General features: G+C 34.3%; 2 protein-coding genes across 2 annotated transcripts; one reads left to right on the forward strand and one right to left on the reverse strand.

Annotated features, from left to right (window-relative positions):
• Positions 1–4,541: 4,541 nt before the first annotated feature.
• Positions 4,542–5,860, forward strand: LOC109158256 (transcription factor TCP20-like). Its single transcript, XM_019306157.1, has one exon. The coding sequence runs from the start codon at positions 4,734–4,736 to the stop codon at positions 5,646–5,648; it is 915 nt and encodes a 304-aa protein (XP_019161702.1). The 5' UTR covers positions 4,542–4,733; the 3' UTR covers positions 5,649–5,860.
• A 3,155-nt stretch (positions 5,861–9,015) lies between these two features.
• LOC109158063 (germin-like protein subfamily 1 member 17) lies at positions 9,016–10,482 on the reverse strand. Its single transcript, XM_019305882.1, has 2 exons — positions 10,362–10,482; positions 9,016–9,637 (listed from the first exon to the last, which is right to left on the reverse strand). The coding sequence occupies exons 1-2, from the start codon at positions 10,480–10,482 to the stop codon at positions 9,069–9,071; spliced, it is 690 nt and encodes a 229-aa protein (XP_019161427.1). The 3' UTR covers positions 9,016–9,068.
• Between the last annotated feature and the right edge of the window lie 5,441 nt (positions 10,483–15,923).

Here is a 15,923-nt window from a genome sequence, read left to right on the forward strand (position 1 = left end):
GCAGTTGATGAACTGAGAATGAAGTAGATGAAGGAGATGAAGACTTACTCAAATAACTTAGTCTTCCTATTTTTTAGATTTCTTAACGTTACTTTCATGCATATATAAAAGCCACTGTAGGCTTGTTGTGGAGGCATTGAGAATTCTTTGGCTAATGACATGACATTTGGGGGAGAAGAACTCCAGAACTCTTCAACATTACTTTATAAATTTATTCTTTAGTTTTATGTTTCTACTCTTGTCTACAAACATAGGTAGACCTTTTCCTATGTTGTTAAAATTGCATATGTTAGATTGCTAATATCTATGATAGTCATTAGTCATTGGCCTCTATACCAGTTAGACATTAAAAGTACTTTCTTACATGGAGATCTCAATGAAGAAGTTTATATGGAGCAATCTCCATTATTTGTTGCTCCGGGGGAGTCTAACTTGGTTTGTAAACTTCAAAGATCTCTATATGGTTCAAAGCAGCTCCCAAGAGCATGGTTTGGTCATTTCAACTCAGTTATTAGTTAATTTGGAATGATTCAAAGTGAAATTAGCTGTTATGTGTTTTATCAATACTCGATGGACAAAAAATGTATCTACCTTGTAGTATATGTAGATGACATAGTGATTATCGACAACACAATGAAGACATCCCAACTCGAGATATGCTAATCATTAGGATGTTGCTATGTTGCTATCTAAGTTTTGAGATATATCAAGAAAACACAATGTCAAAGGCTTGATTTATGTTACACTAGGCCAAGGGTTAATTTATGAAGATAAAAGCCATACTCGAATCATTGGATACTCATGCTGATTAGACAAGTTCCCTGTTTGATAGAAGCTTCACATATGGATATTGGATTCTTATTGGAGGTAATTTGATTTCATGGAAAAACGATAAACAATACGTAGTACCCAAATATTTAGTGTAGAAGGCTCTACATATTGAAACACATTAATTAGAGGAGTTACCAGCAAGATTTGGTCTTGTGACTACCCATTTAGAGTGATAATAGAGTGATAATAGAAGTGTCATTACACTACATAGTGTAGTTGGCTGAGAATAGGTTTCTTGTATTATTTGAATCTATTAAATATATTCCTCAATTTATTACTTCACATATCTCATACAAGTTTTTAGTTAATACAAAGTGTCCATATTTAAGTGAATATAGCCTTTGCATTAGGGGTGGGCAATTCAGTTTGATTTTCACCGAACCAAACAAAACTAGTTCGGTTCGGTAATATACCAACCGGTAATAGATTATTGTATATTGAACGGTTTGGTAAAAAATTGTATCTAATACAATTTTTTATAATAATAATAATAATAATAATAATAATAATAATAATAATAATAATAATAATAATAATAATCCAAGTCTCTTGCTGTTTGCTCCGCCGTTAAGCTTATATTCTCACTGGTATCTTTCTTAAATGTTTTATTTGATTTCTTTATGGCTTGTTCTCTAGCTACTTTGCAGCCACAATTGTTCTTTGCCTCACAATTATCTCTAACTTGAGTTATTATTACAATATTCAGTATTTTCTTTAGTTTCATGTTTCTATGAAATTAATGTGCTTCAACATCATTCTAATTTTGATTTCTAGTTCTTGAAAATATTTTTCCAAGTGCTTAATATATTTCTAGTCCACTGGAAAATAATATTTCAGCGCACTGGAAATATATTTTGTCAATCAATGACGGATTGTGTCTAAAAATTAATTATACAGTATTTGACACTTGTTCTCCAAATATTAACTATACAGATGGATGATTCTTCATCTTGTCAACAAAACATTCCAAGTGATCCAACTGAGGAGTCGATTGAGCAAAAAAACCAATTGATGTTTGGTAATTAGTACTTAGTACTTAGTACTTAGTAGTGTGTTTTAACTTTGGATTGCTATTTTGTTATATAATGTTTAGACTTTGAATTTAGACTATGTGAATATGTATTGTTTAGTAGTGTTTTTGGAAAATTAGGAAATGTTAAAAATTGGGTTCTTAAATTGAACCGAATACCAAAACCGAACTAATCTGAACCGAAATTATTATTATTTTTTAAAACCGAACCAAACTATAATGTTAAACTGAATGGTATCATTTTTTAAATATCGAAATCGAAAAAAATTGAACAAAATCTCGAAACGCCCACTACTACTTTGCGTGCTATTGCTCAACCATGCTCTTTAGAGGAATCCCAATAAGGGAGTTGTGCACAAGTTTTGAGGAAAAAATGACAAAATGGAGGAGAGATGAGAGAGAGGGGATGGGGTTGTCCTACAAAAATGGGGATTGTTGAGCATATAGCCATTAATGTGCAATCCAACTATCAGCTTAGGTTTTTAGTTGAGATGGAGCATATGCTTCAATTTGGTATCACAGCCAGACCAAAGATGCTCGGTCCACGTGTTGCTTGGAACCCACCGCACACGTGAGGGGGCGTGTTGAGCATATAGTCATTAATGTGCAATCCAACTATCAGCTTAGATTTTTAGTTGAGATGGAGCACATGCTTCAATTGGGATTTTGCAGAGGGTGAGACCCACATGTGAAGAGGGAGAGTTGCGCCACTGCATGGGCCCGTTTGGGCGCGTAATTCTAATTTTTTTTTAATTTCAGAATTTAATTTTTTTTTCTCATCCCATTTTCTTTTTCCTAATCACATATGTAAAATCTCCTTAAAATCTTCACCCCGCCTATTTGATAAGCCAATGTATGTGCTAGTAAGATAATCAAATTGATATGATTGATGTGTGATGTTCTGGGACGGAGGCAAGTGCATGCCTAGGGGGGCCTTGGCCCCCCTCCCCAACCCCAATTTTTTTTTAATATCATATATGTATTTTTTTTTTTAAATATTATATAGAATTTTAAAATTTTTTTGTTTCTTCAAAATATATGCCCCCCCCCTCCCCCCCACTTAATTAAACCTACAGGTTAAGTCAGGGACAGAGCTAAAGGGGGGCAGCTGCCCCCCTCACCCCACCTCCACCCCATATGTAGTCTTTGTATGTATATATGTATATATAGTACATGTTTTAGTATTAGAATAAAAAAAAAACTATAAAATGTTAACAAGAGTGAGTTATATTAGGTGGTAAAGCATAAATTTGGCAATAGGGAGGTCAATGATTCAAATTTTGACATCAACATAGTTTTACAATTTATTAATTATGTTTCATATTTTGTTATGAATATTTTTATAAAGTTTCGATGTGTTTTATTTTTCGTCTATATCTAACAATATTTACAACTATATTTCTTAAGTAATTAATTAATTTATTTTTAAATTATCTCTTTTTTTTAATGTTTCGCCTTTACTGAAAAAATTTCTGAATCCGTCTGTACTGTTTTGCCCCCACTCAAGCAAATTACTGACCCCGTCCCTGGTGATGTTATCTTTAACATTCATCAATTTCCATTGACATCACTAAATACTGTATCCGTTGGATTCAATACGGCAGCGGTTTGCTACGGCGATACGTCGAGTCGCGTCCTTTGGAGTCGGAAAGTTTGTAGAATCGGAAAAACGTAGCTTAATCATGGAAGGATACGTTTTATGATGGAGAATTAAGAGCCGGTTTGGTTCGGGGAAAATATTTTAAAGGAACTAAGGAAGTAGAATTGAAATTTCATAGAAAAATAATTATTAAGAAGATGAATTTTATTGTTTGGTTGGTGGAAAAGGAATTACGGGGAATACTAATTCTATTATTTGGTTAGATTTGGAATTGTAAGGAATAACGACTATATGCCCCTACAAATTAATAAGAGTAATATAATTAAGAAAGAAAACAATGGTAAAATAATCAAATTATATCACTTTTTCTTTCAATCTTCCATTGAAAATCAAATTCCAACACTAAGAAATATATGAAAAGACAAAAATATCCTTATTAAAAATATGAAAAGTCATAAGAATGACTAAAAGTGTCCAAAAATAATAGACTAGGATGTTAAATGATAAAAATAATAGCCTATGATTAAATTTAAAATTGACACAAAAATAATGGACCTCGTGGAATTAACTCTTTATCATTTTACGATTCATTAGAGTATGCTATTTTGGTTATGTAATTTGACTGGTCAAACTCGAGCTTAATTTCGAGATCAAGCTCAAGCTCAAAATTTTGATCTAAATTCGAGCCAATCGAGTCGACCTCTGACTCGAGCTCGAACACTCTAACCGATCAAGTCGAGCTTGAATTATATAAAAAATTATCAAATCAAGCTCGAGTTTCAATTTTAAGGGTCAATCAAGTTGGCTCGTTTGTAGCCCTAATTTTGATAAATTCAAATTCAACATTTTTTTATTTTGGTTAGATCACGAGCAGGCCTAATTGTAGTGCAAGACCACTCACACCAACCAAGCTCAATCGTTATGCTGTGAGCACGTACCCACTTTGTATGGTGCAAACAAATTTATATTCATAATTTTTATAATATAAAAATTATAGATATAAATTTGTGCGTACATGGTACGCACGTGCTCACAGGAGTCACAGCATAATTTGCCAACCAAGCTGATTATTCAAACTCAACATTTAACTCTGAAATCTCCTGTAAATAGTGGAACTGTTGTCTGTAGGGTTCAAAATTGGGAAAACTTTACTAAAAGACTTTTTGGGTGCTTCAGAGTTCACCTTCTTCAATCAAACCTGTCACTGTAAGGCTGGAAAAGATGCGCAAACAAACACACACGACCTAGACTAGAATAGACGCATACACGTTGATGGATCCCAAGGGCTCAAATCAGCTGGATGAAGATGAAAGGTTGTCGAACAGCAAGGCGATCAATACGAACAACAACAACGTGGATGAGAATAGTAAAAGAGCCGTAGCAGAGGTCAAAGACTTTCAGATTATGGTGGCCGACAAAGAAGAGGGCGGCAAGAGGCAGCAGCAGTTGGCCCTCCCAAAGAGAAGCTCCAATAGGGACAGGCACACCAAAGTGGACGGCCGAGGGCGGAGGATTAGGATGCCTGCTCTCTGCGCCGCCAGAATCTTCCAGTTGACCCGAGAACTGGGCCACAAGTCCGACGGAGAAACCATTCAGTGGCTGTTACAGCAGGCGGAACCCTCGATAATCGCGGCAACGGGGACCGGGAGCATGCCTGCCTCCGCCTTAGCGGCCGCCGGAGCCTCTATTTCTATGCCTATGGGCATGGGTTTGAATAATCAGAACTTGGATGAATTGGGGGCTCAAGTTCACATGGGGGCCGTTGATAGTAACAGTAGGGCCGCCGCTTGGCCAATGGTTGGTGGGAATTTAGGGAGACACCATATCTCCACGCCGGGTCTATGGCCCCCAGCTGCCGCTTTTATGTCATCATCATCATCCTCATCTTCTTCAACTTCTACTACCAATTTGGGAAGCGACACTTCAAATTACCAACACAAGGGTGGATTCTCTGGGTTTGACCTGCCTTTCACCCATATCAATCCCATGAGTTTTACCTCACTTTTAAGTGCCACTAACCCTCAGCTTCCTGGTTTGGAACTTGGGCTATCACAAGATGCTCATATAGGGGTTTTAAACAATCAAGCCTTGACCCATATTTATCACCAGCAGCAGCAGATGGAACACCCCAGAATGCAAAACCAGCACCAACCCTCTCCTAAGGACGATTCTCGGGAATCAGAATAGTTGATTCTTTATACTATATTATATAGTATGTGTTTAACTACTTGTGGATAGCATGAGTGGCTTGTATATTTTGTATACTGGCAGAGAGAAGGGTATACATTACACCTTAACTACTTGCCTTGAATTTACCACTCATCCTCCCCTTCGAACTTCAGGTGCTTATTTCTTTCTGTATGGAGATTTTGAGGCTATCTATGTTGTTGTTGTTGTTATATATAGAGCCACTTCTGCTCTGGATTTTGCAGGTGAAACATTGCCAGCCAAGTAGTTTGTGTTTGCACTTAATCTTATGCTTATTTCAAGAAGTATGTTGGTCTCCGTTAATCTATGGCACTTGAATGCTGCATACCTTTCTGCATTTGGATATGAGTAGAGTGTCTGTGAACTATATGTGAAATAGATCTAGTATTACCCGGTCAGAATTATCCATTTTCTCTGTATGTATATGTGGTGTTTGATTGATTCATGTTCCTATGTTTTGTATATATGAGGAATATTCATTATGAATATTTGCAGCTCTCATATCTGTCTTGAATTTCCCATACTTCTGGGGCCTTATATGGGTCAGAGCTACACTATCTTTCATGACATATCTTGCTATTGAATGCATTCATTTCCCCTTGAGCTTTTGCATTAATCTTGTGTTACCACCGCAAGTAGGTTTTTGAAACAAAGCTTTTTAACAAGTTAGTGCCTACTTTTCTGGCACTTGGTCACCAAAAACAACTCTACCTTAGAATTCGGTGAGATAAAGATCTACAGATCTCATATGACATTATGCTGTATGTGAGAGTCACAATCCAATTATTACGCTTTATGCTTTATTTACACATAAAATACTGAAAACTTCTATTAGCAGAGTAAAATTCTGAAAGCAAGTGATACAGAGTTGAAGAAAGTTAATCTGACAGTGGGTGAGGGAGTGGGAATTTTGCCTCAATTTTGTGAAAGATAAGTTTCATTGCCATTAACGGTCTAGATAGATATCCCTGACTCCCTGTATAGCTAAGATGAATATTTGATCTATCTAGCACCCATATTTTGAATTAGTTTGAGCTATTGATCTCCTCAATTTAGTTTGAGCTCATTTTCTTTTTTACACCTGTACTAATTGATTCTGACCATTGATCCATTAAAGCAAAAAAAAGTTGCTCTTACTCTCTGCCTTGTTGGATTCGCTACTATGTAGTCTTAGTTAGAGTGATTTATAAACCATAAGTGGGTTGTAAAAGAATATAATGCATGGTTTCTTCTGTAGCTGACTAAAGTCTGCATGAATTCACAGAAGATCCCGTGTTTTGCAGTTCCCTACTGTCTTTTGCGGTGCAATGACCAGATGTAGTCCCTTGTAGCAATTAGTTTTCTCTACACTGAAGCATAAGGGTTAGAATCCTATTGCTTTTGCTATCTGTTTTCATGGAAATATTGGCAGCCACAGTGAAATTGTTTTGACTTTACCGGATTCTATTTTATCATCAGACTCATCTGCTCAATGTGTTCTATTCAGTTTTATAAAGTTGAATAGGATGGCTGTGGACACTGAAAACATCAGCACCCAGCCTTTTGTGGAACATTAGGCCTTCATCAGAGTCCTCGGGATCTTGCATGTGCAGCCTAAGAAATTGCAGAAGCATGGAGCATTGCCTGGGATGCACCGTTCCAATGTTGGAGGAGTCAAGGTATGTTCCATACTTCCATGTGATCAAATCATATTTTTGCTGGATATGATACATCATATATCTTATATCTATGTAGCAGTGGGATTGACAAATAGAACATACAACTGTTGTATGAGAGGCGTAAGAAAGTTGAAAGCAAATTCAAGCGAATTCATATAGGCCTCTTTACTTAAGTTTTCTGCTCTGAGTTTTCCAGTTTTCTTTCTTTGCTTTTTATTCTCTGATTCTGTTTAGAAAGCTTGTTTACTAATACCCATTTTTCCAAATTCATTTATGTTTTCTAATTTTCAGTTTTCTTTCTTTACTTTTTATTCTCTGATTCTGTTTACAAAGCTTGTTTAGTAATACTCATTTTTCCAAAATGTTAAAATTTAAAAAGCTGCTCAAAGTAGCTTTTTTGAGAAAGTCATTTTGTATGTAATCAGCTAACAGTTAACAGTTAATTTACCAAACACTTTTTTACAATCAGCTAATGCTATCAACTAGTCAAACCCAGTAACCCAATCAGCTAACAACCATTTGCCAAACACTCCCAATATGTTAATTGTTGCGGTTGTAATATGTACATAATTTATTAACTGCAAGTACATAATTTATTAATTACATATATACAATATGTTAATTGTTATAGTTGTAATAGGTACATAATTTATTTACTGGTACATAATATGTTAATTGCATGTACATAATATGTACTTTAGATGTTAATTGCAGGTACACAATTTGAATGTCGTTTTGGAACAAGATCCACAATATAAGATGAACGTTGGTCCATGGTATAACAATTGACTTCCGTGTAGTCTTTTACTGGCTAGGGTCGCAAGATGGTGTTTATACAGTGTATACCCTCGAGTAATCATCATTACTCAAGAAAAAGAAAAAACACTTCAACTAAATTAGTATGAAGTTTAGGTAATGTCACATTTTGCGATCTAAATGCTCCCTCACCGTTAAGTGTGTTTGACATACAACAGTCACAAGAAGGGTGACCCACGGGAAAGTAAGCATAGTGCAATATTGATATCCATCAGGTGACATAAAGAGAACTAAATATTCTCACTGTCATCTCATAAAAGCTTTTGAGCAGAATTATCAAACTTTTCATGGAACACCAATCAAGATAAGAAGGAACAAAATTAGCTAGATCAGTAGAAAATGAGGCATCATTCTCCTCATATGCTTCAAACACCTTGTATTGTATGGCAACACCTTCTTATATTGTATGACAGTGTTAAACATAACGCAGGTGCTATTCCATCTTGTTAGAACATCTAGCTGTACATCACATTTTGCTTCCATCCCAATAAGATCAGCACGATCTCTAAATTTTTTGAACCTTGTAAGTGAGTTCCTAACCCATCTCACAACATCTTTAACCCTCTTAACAGAACTATCAACAAATTTTAATCCATCATGCACCACCAAATTCAATATGTGGGCTATGCACTTCATGTGCATGTATTGACTCGTAACAGAGGTTGTACCCCAACACAACAATTTACTTTTAAAAAACCCATAATTATATCATTGGAAGAGACATTGTCCATAGTGACATTACAGAAATATAATAATACATTCATACCATAATAAACTTCTTATTATTTAATATAAAAGAGCATACTAGGCCATCCTTGACATTACAGAAATATAATATTACCTTTATTATTTAATAGTATATTGTATGTCAAACCACATACAACTCAAAGATAATAATAAGTACTAATAGCATAGAAGCAGATTATTAGATAAGAGGCCAGGTCTGTGATTGAAGATAGTTAATGGTTTTTTTGTCAAGGCGTAATGCTTTGGTAAGAACATCCTGTGAAATTGGCGGGGCAGATCCAAAGGCAGAATTAGCAAGGGAGACATATCCTGGGTTTTGGCTATTGAAAGCGGCAAACACTACAGCATTGGTGTGGCCAATATTGTAGAGGAAATGAACGAGTCCCACTGGAAAAATGAAAGCGTCGCCAGGATTAAGAATTTTGGCAAAAAGCTTATTCTTTTGACCATTGAGTGGATTTGAAGTGACAAAGCCAACGTAAACAGTGCCTTTCAGAACAAACACAACCTCACTGCCTCGAGGGTGGGTGTGGAGTGGGATTAGGCCATTGGGTGCAAAATCTATACGAGCGATTGACAACCCCATGGTGTTCAGCCCTGGGAATTGGTTTACATCTAGAAGCTTTGCTACCAGTCCCACAGAACTAAGATTTACACCTCCAGTAGGGGTGTTAAACCCAGCAGCCTTGTAGAAATCATTTGCTTCGACAAGTTTTGGGTTCTTGCAAACATTCCCATTCACAAACACTGCATTGCATGTATTAACAACCAATATAATTATAATGCATGCACAATTTAATTAGCTAACCAAGAAAAAAAGAGGCCGCCCGCATGGGCAGTTCAACTGGTCATAGAGGTGTAAGTTAGAAAGAATGACCAGGGATCGAGTCTCACCAGCGGCAGTATGGGAGCAACCTCTCAAAGTGAGGGGGCTCTTTGTGCGCAGTAAGCCATGGTTCATGTTCAGTTGATGGGGCTCTTTGTGCGCAGTAAGCCATGGTTCATGTTCAGTTGATGAGTTACCATAATTTACATCCTCCCAGATGCTCTGTTGGGTTGGGGTTCAACCTTTTGGAAAGAAAGAAAGAGGCCAAACGCACGGGCTTAGCTCACTAGCTAGTTCAGTAGCCAATATTTGAGAATAGAAGAAAGAAGAAAGAGTCACGCTTGTGTGAGAATGTAAATCCGTGAGACATGTCGAATTTAGGATTGTAATACTTATATGTGAAATGTTACTTATGATAGATATTGTAATACTAATATGTGAAATTTGATACTATTTAGGAAAAAATTGATTGCTACTAATGATAAATATTGCAATACTTATAATTGGAATTGTGATACTTAATTACACACCCACTTGACTATAACTCGACATGTCTCACAGACAAAAATTGATGAGACGGTGTCACACAAATTTTGACAGAAGAGAGAAATTATATGAAGGCATTATGAAAATGTAAATGTGTACCTGCAGCTTTGGGATCAGCAACTGCAATACAAAAATCTTGCAAGGGGTTGTTATCATATGCGCGGGCAAACGAAGCTAGTAAAGCCAAAAGGACTATGGATGCCATTTGGAGACTCACCATTGTTGTGATGCCTATTTCGGTAAATGGTTTGTTAAGGTTTTTTAGAAGATATATTAGATTCAAATCGGGGAAGGTGCCTATTTATATAGATTTATCTATATTTTATAAGTCTCAGTGAAGGCGTTGTTGACTCTGTGTGCTTCAGATTGAGAGAGTATGTTTGAACATATACTATGTAATCGAGTGAGCAGTATTCAAAAAAAAAATCTATACCTTATAAGTATTTTTACTTTTATCTTTTTTTTTTTTTTTTTTTTTTTTTTTTTTTTTTTGTAAAAAAAATTTGTTAGGACATTTTGTACTCCGTAATATTTATTAGTTTGGTAAGAGAATTTAATTCAATAGTTAGTGGTTCTATCATTTTATTAATTTTTTTGAAGACATTATTTTATTAATAGGTTATCAATATATAAATGAAAATTTCGCAATACTATACCATGCACAATGATCAGGGACGTAGCTAGGAATTCCGTTGAGGGGGGCGAAGAAGTAGAGACGTATGCAGAAATTTTTTTCAGTGAAGGTGAAACGTTAAAACAAAAGAGATAATTTGAAAAAAAATATCTAAAAAATATATGTATAAATATTGTTGGATATGAACAAAAAATAAAACCCATCGAAATTTTATAAAAATATTCATAACAAAATATGAAACATAATTAATTTGATAAAATAATTTGAATAAAAAAACACATTATAAATTGCACATCTCATTATTAATAAAAAGAATGTTATATATGTGTGTGTATTAAATATTAAAAAAAAACTATTAAAAACATGATTGTGTTGAAGTCAAGATTTAAACACATGACCTTCATTATAAATATGCTTTACCAACTAATCTAACTCATTTCTTGTTGCCATTCATTTGTTTTTTTTTTTTTTTTTTTTTACTAATACTAAAAATTGTACTATATATATATATATATATATATATATATATATATATATATATATATATATATATATATATATATATATATATACATACAAATGTTATATATGGGGTGGGAGTGTGGTGAGGGGGGCAGCTGCCCCTGCCCCCCCTTTGGCTCCGTCCTAGACAATGATGGTCCCACCCATTAAATACAAAGACAAGTTCGGGTGGGGTACGGTGAATAGACTTTTCTAACTTTTGATGAAATCATAACTTTAATAACTTTAAATTCTCTAAAAAAGAAAAAAAGAAAAAAGAAAAGAACTTAGGATCTATTTGGAAACAAAATGTTTTTTTGAAAAATAATTCATTTTTCTTATAAAATTTTCAGTTTCAAGTATTTGGCTAAAAGTTAGAGAATATAGTCTTAATATATTTAGCGAGGAAAATTTAATTTTGGTCCTATGACTATTGGGGTCTTGTTAATTTTAGTCCCTGACTTTTAAAAGTGTCAATTTAGTACCTTGACTATGCAATTTTTATCAATTTTGGTCACTCTGGGCAAATTGCTGGCCAAATTTTGCCGGAAAATATTAATAGTTAAAAAAATGAGGGTATTTTAGTCTTTTTGCATGTATTGTTTTTTTCTCCCAATTTCTTCGCCGGATCTGTGGAAATTCGCCGGAGAAGATGGTGATAACCGGTGGCATTGAGGTGTTCGACAGCGACAGGAACTTCGCCCTTGTTCTACAGCTATACCTAATACCCAATTACGCTATTCAATGTCTTCGGTACGACCATTTCTCCGGTCCGCTTCTATCTAGAAGTTCTTGGATGGGAGCGAAGAATAGAATGAAATGGCCGCTCACTGCATCTCCACCGTCCCGGCTGCCACCGTCGGAATCAACCAATTCCGTCACAGATATTCCGTCCAACTCGCAGAGGAGGAATTGAAGTTTCCCTGCCTCGCTACTCCCACCAGAATTTCACTGCAGCCCTTCAAGTTCAGGCCCTTTTTCTCCAAGTATTCACCCATCAAAGCCACAATCTCTCTTAGCCTCCCAACTTCGAAGTTTCCGTCGGAAAAAAATCACGCCATACGCCATGGTTGCAAACAAGAGCAAATACCAATTTTGGTCCCACGAGTATTAGCAAAATGACAATTTTAGTCCACATGTTTAATTCCTACCAATTTTCATCCTCGACTATTACTTTAGTACCAATTTTCATCCACGACTATTGTTTTAGTGCCAAAATTCATCACGCCAGTCACACATTTGTTTAAAACATGTCGAAATATGAAATTATTAAGGGTATTTTCGTCTTTTTAAAATTAAGATCCCAATTTGAGCATGAATAAAAAGATTTAAGCCCTAAGATCTATCGCGATTCGCAATTTTTCTCCTAAAATTAAAGTAGGATGATGAGGAGAACTGCCAATTGGGATTGATCTTAGGGCTTACATCCCTTTATTCATGCTCAAATTAGAGTCTTAAGTTGAAAATGACAAAAATGCCCTTAAAATTTTTAGATTTCGACATGTCTTGGATGGTGGGGTGACCGACGTGATGAATTTTGGTACTAAAATAATAGTCGTGGATGAAAATTGGTACTAAAACAATAGTCGTGGGATGAAAATTGGTAGAAATTAAACATGTGGACCAAAACCGTCATTTTGTTAATACTCGTGGGACCAAAATTGGTATTTGCTCTTGCAAACAACGAAGTTTCCGTCAGAAAAGATGGATTGCGGGAGAAGAGTAAAGAGGGGTGAAATGACTAAAATATCCTCAATTTTTTAACCATTAATATTTTTCAGCGAAATTTGGTCGGCAATTTGGCCGGAGTGACCAAAATTTACAAAAATTACATAGTCAAGATACTAAATTGACACTTTTAAAAATTAGAGACTGAAATTAACAAGACCCCTATAGTCATATGACCAAAATTGAAAGTTAGAAATATATATATATATATATATATATATATATATATATATTTTTTTTTTATGTTTGATTCATTATTTTTTTAAAAACCAGGCCATAAACATAAATCCATTACAAAATTCTTTCTTATAAAATATTAATTATTTTAATAATGATAGTTATTATTTATATTAAAACAAAACTTTAAATTAATTTTTAATATGAAAATAATAGTACTTTTGTCCCTTGAATTATATGCACATAGCGCATTTTCTCCACAAATTGTTGATGTATATCTACTTTATTCCCTCAATTATTTCGAAAGTTAGTTGTGAATTTTACTCCTCTCTGTTAAATGGCATTTGGACTGTAAAAAAAAAAAAGGTTATCCTAATGCTAGTAACATAGTAATGCTGATAAATAATACAACGTTCTAATATATTAAAATAGCTATACCACCTATTTTAGTAACTCTTTTTATTGTTGATGGGTTTTCTTCCATTGATGATAATGTACACATATACTAAGTAACTAAGAATAGGCCGGGCCAAGCTAAAACTGTACCGCCTACACAAGTACGTGGATGAAGCCAATTCAACTCTGGATTATAAACGTTTGGTGCTACAATAACGCAATAGTTATATATTATGAATTAGGGTGTTAGCGAACAGAGTTTTCGGTAAATTACTCGTGTTTTTGTATTGAGTAAGTGTTTGTTTATGTTGTTTTATTAATATAATATGTTGGCTAACACTATGGCTAAACAAGCTTTATGTAATGTTGGGGGGATCTGGTTGAGTACTTTTAGTTTCTATTCCTCGGTTTCTTTCCGCTGTTTCTGTTGAACTCTTTTCATATTTTAATATGAGTTGGTTTTTGATTTTTTTTTTTTTTAAAAAGAATTTATAATTCTTTTTTTCTTTTCCTTTTCTTCCTTCAATTTATTCAAATATAAAAAAAATGTAATGAGAATAATACTTTTAACATTTCCCATGCAATTGGCTTGTGACAAACTTAGAACTAGAACACCGAAACCACTTCATAGCATTGTGACATAGGTTTTGTGCACGGGCAGTTCGGATTTATGAACCGCCCACTCGTTCGGATTTCGATTTATAATATTTGTATCCAATTCGTTTAATTTTAGCAATTAATTACTTCGGATATTGGTTGTTCAGGTTCAGTCGATTTTTATCGAAATTCGGTTATGTTCGGATTGTAAAAATATTAAAAAAATTTAAACTAAACTATTAAAGTTCAACCTTACAAGTTACAACTTAGTGAACTTAACTTACAAATGACATTTAACAATTTACAACTTACAACTTACAACTTAATTGTTAAAAGTTCAGAGATATAAAAAAAAAAAAAAACTAAATTACACAACTCCAAATTGCAAAATTAGATTGTTCAAATTCCAAAACTCCAAATTACAAGTTTACATCGCAGAAAGTTAGAAATACAGGATTAGGCACTCATCACTCAGTAGTTGGCTACTCAACACTCATTCTCTTCATGCTCATATTTAAAATCATTAGCCAAAAGCAAGTACAATTGTACAAAGTACAAACGAACAAGTTGTTAAATAAAGGAATTACACTTGTGATGAGAGAGAAAAAAAAAGGATCAAATTGCTATTTTTTCATATTAAGGCAAAATTGGGAGAAATTGCTACTTGAGTTTTGGAATAAAACTTAGAGCAACATATGAACTCAAAGTCCTTTGATTCAGACAAATGGTGAAAGCATCATCATAGCCATTGGCAACAACTGAAGTTAGTAAAGTAATAATTACTAATTAGTAGAAAGAAAACAATTAAGATTTAAGAACTAAGAACTAAATGAGAGTGATATACCACCATAAGAGCATTTCACTCAAGATTCAATGAATCAAGGCAAAATGCTTAGCTTAATGGTTTATTGAACTGATATTGATGCCCTGTTTTTTTACTCAAGGTAGTCAAGGGGCCTCATGAGATTGTTGGAAAGGAATCAAAGGTAGTAACAATTGAATGTTGTCAGCCATTGCCCCAGTTTTCACTTGCCAGTTTGCCTCACATATCACAATTTAGTAATTCACAAAAAATCACATATTTACAAATTGGAATGAAATGTGAAATAAATAAAGATTATAGGAATGGTAGGAAGAGAAGAACTAGTTCCAACAGTTCCAGCTCCAGTACATCCAATGGCCAACTCTACAAATAAAAAACACTCAATTAAAAACGGAAATTAAAGTAACTAAGTAAAACATAATAATAGAAATTGAATTATGAATATAGATTATAGAATACCTTTTTCAAGCATTTAACATCAACGATATTTTTCTCAATTTGTACTGGTTGATTTGGTAACCTCAACCAGTCTTTTGCACATACTAGAATTTTTGCAAATTTAGGAGTTAAGAAACTCCTAAATGCATATAATACCCTACCACTAGTACTTAATGCGCTTTTAGAGGAAATTGTGGATATAGGAACTGCAACCCTGTTAGCACATCGCGTGCCATTTTAGAGAGAATAGGACATTTGATATGATCTCTAACTGTTTAGCTTCCACCATCTAAGAATATCAAATTCATCACTTTCCTTCATAATTTTTTCACTTAAATACACTTGAAGCTCAGTTTCTTTACTACTT

The sequence above is a fragment of the Ipomoea nil genome, unplaced genomic scaffold, assembly GCF_001879475.1.
Source record: "Ipomoea nil cultivar Tokyo-kokei standard unplaced genomic scaffold, Asagao_1.1 scaffold2805, whole genome shotgun sequence".
Lineage (NCBI taxonomy): Eukaryota > Viridiplantae > Streptophyta > Magnoliopsida > Solanales > Convolvulaceae > Ipomoea > Ipomoea nil.

Bases quoted from the DNA above. Each gene is read 5' to 3' on its own strand.
- LOC109158256 (XM_019306157.1), top strand. From the start codon at position 4,734: ATGGATCCCAAGGGCTCAAATCAGCTGGATGAAGATGAAAGGTTGTCG.
- LOC109158063 (XM_019305882.1), bottom strand. From the start codon at position 10,482: ATGGTGAGTCTCCAAATGGCATCCATAGTCCTTTTGGCTTTACTAGCT. The intron at 9,638-10,361 runs GTACACATTTAC...CATGCAATGCAG, and splicing joins TGCTGATCCCAAAGCTGCAG to TGTTTGTGAATGGGAATGTT.